This window comes from Phoxinus phoxinus, assembly GCF_949152265.1.
Source record: "Phoxinus phoxinus genome assembly, chromosome: 10".
Classification (NCBI taxonomy): Eukaryota; Metazoa; Chordata; class Actinopteri; order Cypriniformes; family Leuciscidae; genus Phoxinus; species Phoxinus phoxinus.
In genome coordinates, this window is record NC_136885.1 from 2145857 (window position 1) to 2163537 (window position 17681).

At 45.3% G+C, this 17681-nt stretch overlaps 1 protein-coding gene across 1 annotated transcript in view; it reads right to left on the reverse strand.

Moving 5' to 3' along the window:
* Window positions 1-586: 586 nt before the first annotated feature.
* LOC307005390 (NACHT, LRR and PYD domains-containing protein 3-like) overlaps window positions 587-17681 on the reverse strand; it is a 274937-nt gene continuing 257842 nt past the window's right edge. The window contains exons 9-11 of the mRNA XM_079625507.1: window positions 17221-17394; window positions 2706-2879; window positions 587-1229 (exon numbers count right to left, since the gene is read on the reverse strand). Of these exons, the coding sequence (XP_079481633.1) occupies window positions 1211-1229; window positions 2706-2879; window positions 17221-17394 (367 nt within the window). The 3' untranslated portion in view covers window positions 587-1210. The remainder of the gene's footprint in view (window positions 1230-2705; window positions 2880-17220; window positions 17395-17681) is intronic.

The following is a 17681-nucleotide window of genomic DNA, read 5'->3' on the forward strand; positions in this document are numbered from 1 at the left end:
ATTCAACGGCCCTGTAGTATACATACAAGTTATCTGGGGACCAGTGGACCACGTCTCTACAACGTTCTCTATGAGATAAACTAGCGACGTCTTTTGAGGACGTGCCCACGACGTTTCTGGAACGTTAGCCAAGATTATAAAAAATGGAACTTTACCACGACGTTCTCACAATATATATAAATGTAATGAATTATTATTAATGTAATTCTTTTGGCAAAGTTTCACATTCATAAGTGTAAATACAGCGCTAAAACTACTAATTTTGTACTTTTTCTCCATGAAGTTATACATTATATTAATCTGATTTCTGATTCCAACAACAAAAAGGCAATTAAAACTGTCAGCATATGGTCCTTTCTCCTTGTAATGATCCATAAGCTATCCTGGCTAAATTGTATTGTTTTCTGTTTACGTGTCATATTCGTATATATTGTTTATGGTATGTATATTTTTTGATTAGTCACTTGTGATTTGTACCTTCCTCCCCCCCCCCCCCATCTTTTTGTAGGAGACTTTGAGCTTTGTAAGTTTGCAGATCTTATACATGCACAAACATCAACATAACACACTAAAGAAAAACATGAAAACGCATCATATGACCCCTTTAATACATTAATACAAATGTAATACAGCTATTATTAAAAACATGATGTATAAACTCAAGCTTCCATTGGTTTCCAAAAGTGAGCTTGAACTTTTTTTCCCTTATAATTATGAACAATGAATATTTCATTAGTCTTTGTCTCCCTCTGCTGGTACAACACAAACACAGATATTCAGGCTTTTGAGTTATTGTGCGTTTAATAAAATGGTTTATCTATGAATGAGAAACTGTAATTTGCTGCTGTGAAATAAAAGGTGTTTCACTGCCGCCTCATCAGGACTGTCAGAGGATCGTTGAAATCTATATTAAGTCTTAATTTATAACAGTGAAGTCTTAATTTATAACAGTGAAGTCTTAATTTATAACAGTGAAGTCTTAATTTATAACAGTGAAGTCTTAATTTATAACAGTAAAGTCTTAATTTATAACAGTGAAGTCTTAATTTATAGCAGTGAAGTCTTAATTTATAACAGTGAAGTCTTCATTTATAACAGTGAAGTCTTCATTTATAACAGTGAAGCCCCTGTATCTTCAGTCTCTGTTGATTCTGTTGACTGTGAGTCTCTGTAGTGGATCTTTATTCTCCATCAGATGATCATCAGAAGATCAGACTGTCCTCCAACACCTAAAATACAACACACACACAGTCACATATGCAGTATGAGATATTACATCTGTCACATCTTTTCATAAGAAAACTAACTAGATAATCTATATTAATTAATTCTCAAACATGATCATATATCTTCTCTCTGATGCTCAAAGTCACTTTACAGAATCAAAAGCACATGAAAGGTCACTTTCACACACCGGACAGCGGACACAGAACCAGCAGAAATGACCATTACACACGACACATTTAATATCAGTCGATAACAGACAACCCAAATCTCAGATTATCACACATAAGGCGTCTTTACTCTTTACACAGAAAAAGCGGCACAGAAACCAAATCTGAAGCGGCATAAAATCACGTTAATTGTTTTTCTGAAGCAGTTAAACATTGCTATTTTAAAACTACAGTTTTAAGTGTTATAACATTAATTAAAAAATTATTAAATAGTAAACAAAAAAATAAAACTAGAGATAAATAAAAATACAGAATTCTACATTTCCTCTGCAAGATATAGCGATCTCACGCTTTGATGTTGTCATAATTCTGTGGTACTGAAAGCTATTCTCTATTTCTTAATAAAATTATTGCAGGAACAAATGCTACAAAGAACTGATGAAGTATTTATTACACACCGCAGGATTGAAAGAGTTCGAAAGGTTTCTTTTCTCTTTCTTATTTCTTCAAAGAGCCAGAAAGAACAATTATTATTGTTGATCTGCCAGTCTCTTCACAGGAAGATTACACACGGCGAGACTCTGTTATTTTGGTGGTTTGCTTCACGATGCGAGTACACGACACTTTTACTTTATTGTCTCTTGTTGGCTGACATCTTTAATTTGGCTAAAACAATATGGAGCTAGGCCGATATGTTTAGTCTTCCGCTTCTTGATTCTCGTGCCGCGCGTTTGGTTGTCATGGCAATGGCGTAGTTTAGAGCGGCACAAGTTCGCCTTCATCTACACTGAACCAAACCAATATCAGAGTCATCTTTGACACCAGCGGCTGAGGACGGTCAGACCGGCATATTTTAAGTCTGCTTTTATGCGGCATTGTGTCTTTCCACCGAAGTTTGAGCAGAGCCGCTTTAGAGCCGCCTTAACCCGGCGGTGTAAAGATGCCTATAGAGACAGTTAAAGGGGGAAAGCTGGAAATAACATTAATATTATTTTCACAATCAGTCACAACATCATGAGCAGAATTAAACTCATATTAACGCAGTTTAAAGTTCAGAGAACTACAGAATCTGAAGATGAATTTAAGAGTCATCTGATGATCTCACTCACTCACACACACACTCACACACACACACACACACACACACACACACACACACACACACACACACACACACACACACACACACACACACACACACACACACACTTACTGAACCTGGTACAATTTACTTATATTTCTAGTGAGTAAATCAGCCATTTGAACTTTAAATGAAAATATGATGATGAAAATCGTTAAAACTATTCTTACACGAGTGTCTCCAGTTTATAATGTGGATCATCCTCCATATCCTTTAGCAGCTTCACTCCTGAGTCTCCTAGTTTATTCTCAGTCAGATGCAGATATCTCAGGTGTGAGGGGTTTGATCTCAGAGCTGAAGCCAGAGCAGCACAACCTTCTTCTGTCACACCACAACTACTCAACCTGTAGAGAACAATGACACACATTAAGCCTATATCCAGAGATAAACATGACACTTAAAATATAAATAACATAATGCTGTCAATATGAAATATATACAAATATTCATTAGTTCAAGTTGTTAAACACCCCGACTCTTTCGAAAGACATCCTGGGATTCAGGATCAGTGGGACACCAGTCTTGGGCTACAGAGTGATATGACTGCTGGCCATATCAACATATCACTAGTGTGTGTGTCTCTGTGTGTGTGTGTGTGTGTGTGTGATTCTGTGTGTGTGTGTGTGATTCTGTGTGTGTGCGCGCGAGAGTTTCTCTGTGTGTGTAATGGCGCTTTTCCACTGCATGGTACGGTACGGCTCGGTTCGGTACGGCTCACTTATGGCGCATTTCCACTGCATGGTACGGTACGGTACGGCTCGCTTCGGCTCGCTTTAAATGGTACCACCTCTGTTGAGGTTCCAAGCGTACCGTACCGATAGTAAATGTGACGTGAAAACACTGCAGATCACTGATTGGTCAGACAGAATCGTCACTTCAGCGTCATTGTATTTGCGACACGAGACACTAAACCCGCTAGATTTAAATAGCCAGACAACAGCCAACACGGTAGCACCTGTTTTTAGAGTATTTACTTGACAAAAAAAAGTAAAAAACAAACTAACAAGAAATGGCTGAATCGTGGTCAGTGGACGAGGTGCAGACGTTCCTCTCGTTGGTTGCCGAGGAGCGGAAGTAGCACAGCTCTTAGCCGCACACGGCTACCACCGGACCTACAATAACGATCAGTCCCACCCACTTTGAAGCGGTACTAACTGCAGTGGAAAAGCAACCGAGCTAAAGCGAACCGAACCGTGCCGTACCGAGTCAAGTCGTACCACGCAGTGGAAAAGCAAAGCGAGCCGAACCGTTCCGCGCTGAATCGAACCGTACCGAGCCGAGCCGAGCCGTACCATGCAGTGGAAAAGCGCCATATGTGTGTGTGTGTGTGTGTATGTGTTTCTGTGTGTGTGTATGTGTTTCTGTGTGTGTGTGTATGCGTGTATGCGTGTGTGTATGTGTTTCTGTGTGTGTGTTTCTGTGTGAGTGTGTCTGTGTTTCTGTGTTACAGTGTGTGTGTGTGTGTGTGTGTGTATGTGTTTCTGTGTGAGTGTGTCTGTGTGAGTGTGTCTGTGTGTGCGTGCTTCTGTGTGAGTGTGTCTGTGTTTCTGTGTTACAGTGTGTGTGTGTTTCTGTGTGTGTGTGTGTGTGTGTGTGTGTGTGTGTGTGTTTCTGTGTGTGTGTTTCTGTGTGAGTGTGTCTGTGTGTGCGTGCTTCTGTGTGAGTGTGTCTGTGTTTCTGTGTTACAGTGTGTGTGTGTGTATGTGTTTCTGTGTGTGTGTGTGTGTGTGTTTCTATGTGTGCGCGCGAGAGTTTCTCTGTGTGTGTATGTGTTTCTGTGTGTGTGTTTCTATGTGTGTGTGTGCGCGAGAGTTTCTCTGTGTGTGTATGTGTTTCTGTGTGTATGTGTTTGTGTATGTGTTTCTGTGTGTGCGAGTTTCTGTGTGTGCGAGTTTCTGTGTGTGTGAGTGTGTCTGTGTGTGCGTGCTTCTGTGTGAGTGTGTCTGTGTGTGTATGTGTGTGCGCGCGCGAGTTTCTGTGTGTATATGTGTGTGTGTGTGTGCGCGCATGAGTTTCTGTGTGTGTGTGTATGTGTGTATTTATGTGTTTCTGTGTGTGTGTGTGTGTGTGTGTGTGTGTGTTTCTGTGTGTGCGTGTTTCTGTGTGAGTGTGTCTGTGTGTGTGTGTGTGTGTGTGTGTATGTGCTTCTGTGTGTGTGTGTGTGTGTGTGTGTGTGTGTGTGTGCGCGCGAGTTTCTGTGTCTGTGTGTGTTTCTGTGTTTGTGTGCTTCTGTGTGTGTGTGTGTGTGTGTGTGTGTGCGTGCTTCTGTGTGAGTGTGTCTGTGTGTGCGTGCTTCTGTGTGTGTGTGTGTTTCTCTGTGTGTGTGTGTGTGTGTGTGTGTGTGTTTATGTGTTTCAGTGTGTGTGTGTGTGTATGTGTTTCTGTGTGTGTGTGTTCCCTATCAGTCGGTCACTACTACGTAGGTCGTGACCGACCAATAGGAATCTCGCTAGAGAGCCGATCTACTTCGAGTGAAACTAAACGAGCCAATACACATTGGCGTGCAATCATTTGCATCAGCTGCGCAGCCTCGCAGCGCGGGTATATAACGAGCAGCTGGTGATTGCACTGTAGCTTTTTGCTTCGGAGCCAACCGATGCTGTTTAATCTATCTAATATTGAGTGATCAAACAACGAGCAAGCTCTTCAGGAAGATCTCTCGTGTCTGGTGCGGGCGATACAGCGCGGCAGCGGGGTCGACTTTATTTTCTCTTTTATTTTTGTGTTACTAAGCAAAAAAAAAAAAAAAAGCTGTTTTCACAGCTGGTAACGGTGTGCCAAGAGCGTTAAATAGCCGTTCTTACGGCTGGTAAGACCGCCGTGAAGAGAGACAGCGCACGACAGGTTGCACATTCCTGTCTGTGTCCGCTGCGACCGTTCCCCTGCGTGCTTCAGTACCAAGAAGAGCATTCACCTGAAAGAGCTTACATGGGTGTGAGTTGCGTCTTTCTAAAGATGACATTCCACCCGTGTGTTTCTGGTTGCGGTCGTTTCCTGTCCTCACTGACGGCCACGATCACTCTCTCGCATGCCTGGGAAACATGTGAGACTGTGTTCGTGGGTGGTTCATGTTTTCACGGGAACATGACCACGTCGGCACGCCGGTTGACTCTGCTTTCTCCGGAAAGCTTGAGTCCCCACTGTTGTTGGCCAGCCGCTGCTTGTGTGTGAAAGCACAGCTGCAGGTCTGCTCGACACTCTGGGACACCAGCGTGTCGTGTGCCGTCGAGCTGCCGGGCTGCAGCGCGGGTTGTCACGGCAACCCAGCGCTCGCTCGGCGCTCTAGGTGCGCGGTCCCCATGTCTATTCTCCGTTGTAGCGCCCTCCCTGGTGGCCACCAGGAGAGGTCTACTTCAGTAAAATAGCTTGGGTGATCCTGAGAGCTGAGGGCTTCTCCTTCGGGGAACCAACCCCCTAGGGCCCCTCCCTCTCTAGCGCATCACAAGCTGTGCAGCTTCTGGATGAGATTGCTGGTCCTTCAAAAAAAAAAAAAAAAAGATGGAGGAACCTAGCGTTTCATTCAAGGCTCCAGCTGAGGGCAGATGTCGATTGCTACATCGGAGAGAGGGGCTGTTTCATTCTGGAAATGAGGATGATGTTAAGTTCCCACTGTAATAGTGTGTGTGCTTATGCTGAATCAGATTCAGAGCGGACAGCCATGCTTTCCCGGGTCTTTCTCGGACGTGCATTGAAAACTTAGCAGTATGGAGCTATATTGGTGCCAAAAATATGGAACGCCAAAAGTGCCAAAATCTGCATAAAGTTTTCACCTCTCTCACTACCCTCGATGGTGGGGTGGTTGTGCCTCTGGCAGGCCACCTCTACCCTGCATGCGAGGCCAAGGCACTCTTATTGCACGAGGGTAGTTCTGAGCCGGGGTTGAGCTGCGCTTGTCGACTGGCCGTGTTCAAGTCACAGTGCTGGCCCTCGATCAGACGATGTCCACCTTGGTGGTCCAGAAACCCCCCTGGCTGTCCTTGTAGAGGTGTGAGAGCTCGTCAAAGTACGCTTTCTCGATGCTCCATCTCATAAGGTGGCCTTTTCAGCGACACTGTTGAGAACTGGCCCAGCAGTTCTCCACAGTCAGCAGCAGACTGAAGCGGTTCCCCTGACGTACCACCAGAGTACCTCGTGGGCTGCCCTTCAGTCTACTCGTCGCCAAGGGTGTCATCCCCTGCAAAAAAGAGAAAACTCCGGCACAGCCTGCTCTACTGTGTCCGCTGCAGGAGGATGACACCACCCGTCTCAACCACTGTTTAAGTGGTCGGTGAAACAATCACTGGAGACGGGTGACCCGGAGATGGATGGAGCTGCTCTCTCCCAGTAGAGGGCTGGGAAACTAATCTTTTGAGTCAAAATTCTGTTCCACCACTGGAGTCACAGTGGTTCCCAAATTCTCAAAAAAAAAAAAAAAAAAGAGCAGATCCTCTATCTCTGGGTCTGAAGAGGGTCTGGAGAGTAGTGGGAGGAGAAAATCCTCACCACCCTCATCCGCCTCTTCTGTCGCCAGCGGGCAGCGCAGTGTGTGGTTCGAGAACGCAACCAAGCCGCCTCCTGCACCTCCTGCCTCGTGGAACCAGGTAAGTGCTGCACAGCACACTTAGACCACGCTACGGACCGCCTCCCCAAGAGAGCCTCCCGGGCCGCGTCCCTGTGTTCCACCTCGCTGCCCCACTCCGGGTACGCCTACGGTCCCTTTGGTCCCGCTTGTACGGTCTCTGCGAGCCTGGTTAGCGCTCCCCAGTCCGTCTCGCTGGCTCATTCGGACCATCAGGCTCGGCTATGCGATTCAGTTCGCCCGGCATCCCCCCAAGTTTCGGGCCATCCACTCCACTACAGTGAGAGCAGCCGATGCCCATGTCTTGCGTGCGGAGATCGCAGTCCTACTGGCGAAGGACGGTCCCTCCAGCCGATATGAGGTCAGGACACTACAGTCCCTACTTCATTGTACCCAAGAAAGGTGGTGGGTTACGACCGATCTTGGATCTGCGAGTTTTGAATCGGAGCCTCCACAAGCTACCGTTCAAAATGCTCACGCAGAGACGCATTTTCGGATGCATCCGTCCCCAAGATTGGTTTGCAGCGATCGACCTGAAGGACGCGTACTTTCATGTCTCGATTCTTCCTCGACACAGGCCGTTTCTGCGCTTTGCGTTCGAGGGTCGAGCATATCAGTACAAGGTCCTGCCCTTCGGGCTGTCCCTGTCTCCCCGTGTCTTCACGAAAGTCACGGAGGGGGCCCTTGTTCCCATGAGAGAACAGGGCGTTCGCCTACTCAACTATCTCGACGACTGGCTCATACTAGCACACGCTCGAGATCAGTTATGCGAACACAGGGACCTCGTGCTCAGGCACCTCAGCCAGTTGGGCCTTCAGGTCAACTGGGAAAAGAGCAAACTCGCCCCCGTGCAGAGGATCTCTTTTCTCGGTATGGAGTTGGATTCGGTCGCACAGACAGCGCGCCTCACAGAGCAGCGCGCTCAGTCGGTGCTGAACTGCTTGAACACATTCAAAGGCAGGACGGCGGTCCCACTGAAACTTTTTCAGAGGCTCCTGGGGCATATGGCAGAGGCAGCAGCGGTAACCCCGCTCGGGCTGCTTCATATGAGACCGCTTCAGCACTGGCTTCACGGCCGAGTCCCGAGATGGGCGTGGCATCACGGCACTCACCGGGTGGCAATCACACCGGCGTGCCGCCAGACCTTCAGCCCGTGGTCAGATCCCTCGTTCCTACGGGCAGGAGTGCCCTTGGAACAGGTGTCCAGGCATGCTGTGGTATTCACAGATGCCTCTGCCACCGGCTGGGGCGCCACGTACAACGGGCATGCAGTGTCAGGGGTGTGGACGGCTCCCCAACTGCATTGGCATATCAACTGCCTCGAGTTGCTAGCAGTACATCTCGCTCTGAGCCGCCTAAAGAGGCCGCTACAGGACAGAGACGTGCTGGTCCGTACGGACAACACAGCGACCGTTGCGTACATCAACCGTCAAGGTGGTCTACGCTCCCGTCGCATGTCGCAACTCGCCCGCCATCTCCTCCTCTGGAGTCAGAAGCATCTGAGGTCGCTTCGAGCCATGTATGTCCCCGGAGTGCTCAACCGTGTGGCCGACGAGCTATCACGAGCTGTGCTCCCGGGAGAATGGCGACTCCACCCCCAGGCGGTTCAGCTGATTTGGAGAGAGTTCGGGGAGGCTCAGGTAGACCTGTTTGCCTCCTCAGAAACCACCCACTGCCAGCTGTTTTACTCCCTGACCGAGGGAACACTCGGCACGGACGCACTGGCACACAGCTGGCCCCGGGGCCTCCGCAAATATGCGTTTCCCCCAGTGAGCCTACTTGCACAGACTTTGTGCAAAGTCAGGGAGGACGAGGAGCAGGTCCTTCTGGTGGCTCCCTATTGGCCCACCCGGACTTGGTTCCCGGAACTCATGATCCTCGTGACAGTCCCTCCCTGGCCCATTCCTCTGAGGAAGGATCTTCTGACTCAGAGACGGGGCACCCTGTGGCACCCGCGTCCAGACCTCTGGAAACTCCATGTCTGGTCCCTGGACGGGATGCGGAGGTTCTAGGTGACTTACCCCCAGAGGTACTTAACACCATCACTTCTGCAAGGGCGCCGTCCACGAGACGTGTGTACGCCCTGAAGTGGAACCTGTTCGTCGAGTGGTGCTCTTCTCGCCGAGAAGACCCCCGAAGATGTTCGATAGGGTCCGTGCTTTCCTTCTTGCAGCAAGGGTTGGAGCGAAGGCTGTCTCCCTCCACCCTCAAAGTACATGCTGCTGCTATTTCAGCTTATCACGACCACATAGATGGCAAAACAGTTGGAAGGCACGACCTGGTCGTCAGGTTCCTTAGGGGGACGAGACGATTAAATCCTCCTCGACCCCCCTCCATACCCTCTTGGGACCTTTCCCTGGTGCTTCGAGCACTTCAGGATGCTCCCTTTGAGCCGTTGCAATCAGCAGACTTGAAGCTTCTCTCCATGAAGACTTTGCTGCTGGTTGCACTGGCTTCGGTCAAGAGGGTAGGGGACCTGCAGGCATTTTCGGTCGACGAATCGTGCCTAGAGTTCGGGCCGGGTGACAACCATGTTGTACTGAGACCCCGGCCTGGCTATGTGCCCAAGGTTCCTACCACTCCCTTCAGGGACCAGGTAGTGAACCTGCAAGCGCTGCCCCTGGAGGAGGCAGACCCAGCCCTGGCTTTGCTCTGTCCCGTTCGCGCTCTGCGTATGTACGTGGACAGAACTCAAAGCGTCAGGACCTCAGACCAGCTCTTTGTCTGTTACGGAGGCCAGCAGAAGGGAAAGGCTGTCTCCAAGCAGAGGATGGCCCACTGGATAGTGGATGCCATCGCCTTGGCTTACCAAGTTCAAGGCGTGCCCTGCCCGCTCGGGTTGCATGCACACTCTACGAGAGGCGTTGCATCCTCCTGGGCGCTGGCACATGGCTCCTCGCTAACAGATATCTGTAGGGCTGCGGGCTGGGCGACACCTAACACGTTCGCTAGATACTATAGCCTACGTGTAGAGCCGGTCTCCTCCCGTGTTCTCACCCTAGACGGGTAGAAGCACTGAGAGGCCCGGCTCTGTCGGCTTGCTGCACCCTACTGTGCACCCTTATTCTCCAGTGTGAAAAACCTGTGAGTCCTCCAAACACCCTCGGGCCGGACATGGCGGAGCGTCCGGTGCCAGGCCTGTATCCGCTGAATCCTTGAGAACCGGATATAGGCTGGGTCCCATATGTGTGACCCTACGGGGATCCCATATGTGTATATTCTCCACGGCTGCTCCTAAACGGAAGCCTGTGTCTTTCCTTTGGGCTAAGTCACCCATTACTCATATGCTGTACAACCCTCGGGTTAGTCCATATGTTATCTCCACTTAACTCCTTGAGAATGTGGCTTCCGCAGCATTCCCCTCCTTCAGTTCGGGCACGCTTTCCCAGTGTTATCCAATAATATCACTGTATGGGTTATCACGGAACAACAGTGACAGGTTCACTCTGTGTAAGCCGCCTCCTATCGTCCTTCCAGGCAAGAAGGTGTAGAGGCTTGCACAGGGCGCTGGATGGGGTGCAGCAGCTGTGGCGCTTTGGTAGGGATTCCTATTGGTCGGTCACGACCTACGTAGTAGTGACCGACTGATAGGGAACGTCTCGGTTACGTATGTAACCCTCGTTCCCTGAAGGAGGGAACGGAGACGTAGGTCCCGTCGCCACATCTGCTGCCACCCGCCGGGGCAGCCAGCTTATCGGCTTGGCTCCTCAGCAAAAAACTACAGTGCAATCACCAGCTGCTCGTTATATACCCGCGCTGCGAGGCTGCGCAGCTGATGCAAATGATTGCACGCCAATGTGTATTGGCTCGTTTAGTTTCACTCGAAGTAGATCGGCTCTCTAGCGAGATTCCTATTGGTCGGTCACGACCTACGTCTCCGTTCCCTCCTTCAGGGAACGAGGGTTACATACGTAACCGAGACGTTTCTGTGTGTGTGCGCGCGAGAGTTTCTCTGAGTGTGTGTGTATTTCTGTGTGTGTGTATGTGTTTCTGTGTGTGTATGTGTTTCTGTGTGTGTGTGTGTGTGTTTCTGTGTGTGTGTGTCTGTGTTTATGTGTTTCAGTGTGTGTGTGTGTGTGTGTGCTTCTGTGTGAGTGTGTGTCTGTGTGCTTATGTGTGAGTGTGTCTGTGTTTATGTGTTTCAGTGTGTGTGTGTGTGTGTGTGTATGTGTTTCTGTGTGTGTGTGTGCGCGAGAGAGTTTCTCTCTGTGTGTGTGTATTTCTGTTTCTGTGTGTGTCTGTGTTTCTGTGTGTGTATGTGTTTCTGTGTGTGTGTGTCTGTGTGTGTGTGCTTCTGTGTGAGTGTGTGTCTGTGTGCTTCTGTGTGAGTGTGTTTGTGTTTATGTGTTTCAGTGTGTGTGTGTGTGTGTGTGTGTGTGTGTGTGTGTGTGTGTGTGTGTGTGTGTGTATGTGTTTCTGTGTGTGTGTGTGCGCGCGAGAGTTTCTCTTTGTGTGTGTGTATTTCTGTTTCTGTGTGTGTCTGTGTTTCTGTGTGTGTGTATGTGTTTCTGTGTGTGTGTGTCTGTGTGTGTGTGCTTCTGTGTGAGTGTGTGTCTGTGTGCTTCTGTGTGAGTGTGTTTGTGTTTATGTGTTTCAGTGTGTGTGTGTGTGTGTGTGTGTATGTGTTTCTGTGTGTGTGTGTGTGTGTGTGTGTGTGTGTATGTGTTTCTGTGTGTGTGTGTGTGCGCGAGAGTTTCTCTTTGTGTGTGTGTATTTCTATTTCTGTGTATGCGTGTTGTGGCATCATGAGAGGACGTGTTCTAGAGATACATTGCCCTCAGATGGCTGGAGCAAGATGGCCGTCTGTTAAGGACTACAAGCCAGACATTACGGCTTTCTTATTCAGAACGTCTGCAAAACTACACCACAGAAAAATATTTCAAAACCAAAATTGATGAAATTGATGATTCGGTCGATCAAAACTCTTTCTGGAACCTATATAAAAATCTTGTTAGTTCAGTTCTGGCATCACCTCCATCAGGCTGATCCAGAGTCAGTCCAATATAAAGCCCTCCTCACCAATGAAAGCTCAGCAGAAGCTCATCCTCTACACACACTCGCTCTACACACACTCACTCTACACACACTCACTCTACACACACTCGCTCTGCAACTCGTCCATCAGACTATCCTCCCCATTGACCACTAGGGCTGGGCGATATGTAAAAAATATTTTATCGATAATCGCCTTAAAAAAATATCGCGATATCCGATAATATCGTCTACCCAAGCCCAACACGCCCCGCCGGAGACAACACTATACCGACATACACCGTTAAAAAGTCATGTTGAGTTTGGCTGCACTTCATCTAATGATAGCCTGCGATTTAATTAGTTTAATTGAATGATTGAAACGTTAAAGGTTTTACTTTGGTTAGTTTGAGCTTGAACGAGCATAAAACATTAGCTTTGCTGTTATTTTAGTGTTGCTAATCATTTCCACACTGTTCTATCGCATGTGTTTGAAACGGATTTCGCTTCGCGAGGAGAAATGTTAAATATAACTGAACAGAAGACAGTCTGGTGATTGTAATGGTGAATGCATGTTGATGTTATAGGAAGGTGTCTTGTCTATTTGTTTTTCATAAGGTCCGATGTTTCTCTTTCTTTCTTTTTTGGCGGTACGCCTACCTATCGCCTGATTTAATGAGGATCAGTTTAATTTCCTAATATGTAGCGCTGTTTTTAAACTTGTATTTAAACTATAGCCTACTATATTTATTATTTGTCTAAACTTAGGAATTAAAAGCGAATTTTTTCGTTCTGCATGAGCAAAAACGTTTTTTCCCCCTCCTCCTTTTTGGTCTTAGAGTTCCAAGTTCACCTTAAGCCGTTTACGAAATAAAAATGATAGCTTTATTTATTTAGAGACAGAAGTCATTAAAAGTTATATTTGGATATTATTTAGTTTCTTTCGTTATTTATTGTTATTTAAAGCAAAGTAGGCTATAACGCTTCCAATAGGCTATGGCCTGTAACGGAGCTGCCAACATTGTAAACTCCGAACGCGTGCATGAGAGATTCAAATCAACGAAATTTCTTCATCCGTTTGCAATATAACCTCATTTTAATTTTAATTACAATGGTCATGTTTGTAGGCTATATCTGAATTAACAGGATCGGGGTTTTTTTCCGTATGCAGAACAAAATTGTATAAAAACGAATAGCATATGAATAAAATAAAAATAATTTAAAGATCAAGAAATCCAGAAAAAAATGTTTAACAAAATTACGAAAGAAAGGATAAAGGATGTATGACTGGGAACGCATCTCAAGGTCCCGGCTACACACACTCATGTTGCCGTTAGAGAGTCAGCACCGAAAAACGGGCATATAAAATGTTAGTTAAAGTTACAAAAGTTCAGTGAGTTATTTTCTTTTTCCTTTGTTTTTTGATCATCATTAATGGTGGCAGCGAGTATTTTTCTTTCTCAACTGAAGACAAAATCGACTGTGTTTACGGGGATATTAGAACTTGAAAAAAGGTGTCTACTGACGTCTTTCTGTGGTTGAAACAATAATTTTTCTGTTGTTTATTCATGTTTATTTGATTCTATAAATGAACTAAGGATAATTGTGAGATATAATTATGTGTGTGTGTGTGTCCGTGCACTATATATGTGAGAGGCGGCTCGTTGTTTGAGTGCGCAGCTCAGTACACATCGCGCATGCAGAAGTGTTCATTCGTCTCGAAGAAGAATCGATTTTGTATTCCTAATCCTAACTAGCCTATAAAAAATATTTCATTCATATTATTGCATGTGAATAAATATGTATAACTATAGGGCTATGTGAAATATAGGCTATGTCATTTTTTTTATATAGACGATTATCGTCTAGAAACGAATGTTATAATTGACATCGCGATACTTGGGAGACATCGTCGATATACGATAATATCGTCATATCGCCCAGCCCTATTGACCACAGCTACAGCCACACAACTATTGTTAAAGAAATCCACACACATCTAAAACACACTCATGACTAGTGATCGACCGATATTGATTTTTTTAAACCGATACCGATTATTTGCATGTTGACATGCCCGATAACCGATATGCAGAACCGATATTTATTTACTGTTATACTTCTGTTTTTGACACAATTATTACAACACAACTGAACTGAACTGAACAAACAATTTTATTTATAACAATCACTCCCTCCTGCTTCCAAAAAAAAAAAAAAAACGTATTTATACACCAATAAATAGAGAAGTCTGAGGGCAAAAAATGAAGTGCACTGTTACTAAAGTGTCTTTGTTTAAAAATAAAAGCTTTGATGAGGTAAAAAAAAGTCATGCGCTTCATGAGACATGCGCTTCATGCGTCTCTTGCTCCCTCTCCCTCTCTGCCGTGCACGCTCACTCACTCACTCACTCGCTCTTGATTCCGGGATATTTGAACTAATTTGAGATTTTAAAAGGCTATTTTGTTGGTGTCCCCTCAGCACTCGGTGGTGCCCTACGCACAGCGCACGCGCCTGGTGGGAGCGGCGGCGCTGATTCGTGGAAATAATAAATAATGAATTTCCACAGAGCTGTGTTTATTTAGATGTGTATTAGCGAAATAATGGTTATGTAATAAGTGCTAATATCATTTAGGGTGTTTTAAACAAGTGAATCTTGTTAAAAGTTTCATGCAGTGGCCGTGCATGAGCATTCCTGATCATCAACCCAGTGAGTGCTCAGCAATATGAACAAACTTTTTTTACGCGACTAATGGTGAGCGAATACAACAGAGAGAGAATAAAATTCAGCGCTTTTATTTACAACATGCACTCATTCACGTCGGTCTTATTTAATTAATGTAAAGTTACGTCTTTATTGAGACAGGACGCAACGGATTAGACTCCGTGATTTTTTTTTAGAGCCGCCAAACTGCAATAAACTACATATCAGGCATTTTTGTCTCAAATCTCATTCGTGCATTATGTCTGTTATGTAAAATAAGGTTGAATAATTGAAGCAAAGCAAGTAGTAGGCCTACATATAACCTACTTTACCTGTGCTGTGCACGCAGTTGTTGTTGTCTCGTCTCTCCTCAGACGCGGTGCTACAATGGCGAAATTCTCAAAACGCCCACAAGATGGCGCCGTCTATCGGTGAATCCGATATTACAAAACCCGATACCCGATTATGGGAAAATGCTTAAATATCGGTAAAAATATCGGTAAACCGATAAATCGGTCGATCACTACTCATGACCAATCACTAAAAGCTCATTTTGACCTCCAGAATAAACTCCAATGTTACTCGACCCTCAATAGAACCACTATTGGCCAGTTATCTATTTATTAAACATTTTAAAGTCCCACTCCGATCATATTTTGAGCTATTTTTAAACATTCCCAGTGGTCTTTAAATTATGATTATGCCATTTTTAGCCAAAATCTCAAAACCTGTGCCGTTTTCTGGGACTTCGCTTCAGCAGAGCGGCAGTAGCTCATTAGCAATTCGCCTCTGCGTTGTGGGCGGAGCCGTTGGCACGGAGAAGCATTACAGTATTAAATATACACGTTAATTATTATTATCCGAAGTTAATCAAAGTTATCACCGATCACCGATCATTATTTCACTCCGAGACGTCGCGGTAAAAAACAGCTCGACTACGTCTCAATATTTCATCCCTCCCACAGTGATCAATCAGGACATATTTAGTATCAGTGGATTGCTCGGAATTTCAGGATTATTATGATGCTAATGTCACCGCTATATCTGAAAAACTGACTGACTCTCTCACGAGTGATGGGCTTGACACACGAGAGGACAAACGACTGCGACAGGCGAAACTCGTCGCCACCCGGCGTGTGCAAGTCTACTTGGACGAGCGCGGAATTTCACATGCATGAATGTCGCCTGTTGCTTGGCTGGAGGAGACTGGCTGCCCTCTCTCTTTATGTAATGATGTAATTACTGACGGTATCAGTCTGTGCTCTCCAAACTTTAGTTTTGACGATTGATAGACGGTGAAAAGTGACTTATTTGTTACAGTATGTGTTCCAATTTGAGTATGAGCTCGTGGCCCCGCCCAGTGGAGTTACTACGTCATAACTCCAGTCTATTTTAAACGGCATTTTTGCGTCTGCTACTGATTCACAGACCTTTGAATGTAGAAATACTCAGAAATACAACTTTGAGCTTATTTTTCTCAAGATATGTCCTCTAACATCAGAAAAATGCCACAAGAACATGTTAACACCTAGAAAAACATGATTTTCATCGGAGTGGGTCTTTAAAGAAAGACAAATCCTCTCTAAATACAGATTAAGTGACCATGATCTGGAGAAAGAGAGAGGAAGACATAGACAGAGAGCAGAGGAGTGTGTGTGTGTGTGTGTGTGTGTGTGTGTGTGTGTGTGTGTGTGTGTGTGTGTGTGTGTGTGTGTGTGTGTGTGTGTGTGTGTGTGTGTGTGTGTGTGTGTGTGTGTGATCTACAGCACATAGAGGATGAGGAACACTTTCTGCTCTTCTGCTCTAAATACACCAATATAAGAGCAACTTTTCTGCCCAGATTTAAAACCTTGATCCCATCATTCTCTGAACTGAGTGACACTGGAAAAATGTCCTTCTTACTCGGAGAAGATGATAGTACAGCTGCACTAGCGGCTACATATGTGTTAGCTATTCACAACGCCAGAGACGGCTAACTCTAGAGTGACCCACTGTATGTGTCTATTTATTAAGATGGATTGTGTTTATTTATATATATTTACTATGCTACATATGACATGATCTACTGTATACATATATGTTTGATTTATTTGTTTGTTGTATTATTTACATATAATATGTTGATGCTTTGGCAACATTGTGTTACACAGTCAAGCTAATAAAGCTCATTTGAAATTGAATTGAGAGAGAGAGAGAGAGAGAGAGAGAGAGAAAGTGAGTGAGTGAGTGAGTGTGTGTGTGTGTGTGTGTGTGTGTGTGTGTGTGTGTGTGTGTGTGTGTGTGTGTGTGTGTGCTTAATGTATTCGTAAACATTTTAAGGAACTCTTAAAACTAATGTAATTAATGTAGAACATGTAATTAATGTAATTATTAAAGCACTTAATTACATTTTTTGATTTTCCGTGATTTTCTTATTCACTCCGAGTCTTTATGGTAGAGATGATGATCTTACCACAGTGTCTCCAGTTTACAGAGAGGATTCTCCAGTCCAGCAGAAAACAGCTTCACTCCTGAGTCTCCTAGTTTATTCCAAGACAGATTCAGTTCTCTCAGGTGTGAGGGGTTTGATCTCAGAGCTGAAGCCAGAGCAGCACAACCTTCTTCTCTCACACCACAACCACACAACCTGTAGAGAACAATGACACACATTAAGCCTATATCCAGAGATAAACATGACACTTAAAAAATAAATAATATAATGCTGTCAATATGAAATATATACAAATATTCATTAGTTCAAGTTGTTAAATTATATCAGTTATGATTAGAGGATTCAATATACAGTTTGTACAGTATAAAAATCATTATTTCTATGGAAAGTCCCCATAAAACATGGAAACCCAATGTGTGTGTGTGTGTGTGTGTAAGTAATGTATTTGTAAACATTAAGGAACTTGTGTGTGTTAGGACAGG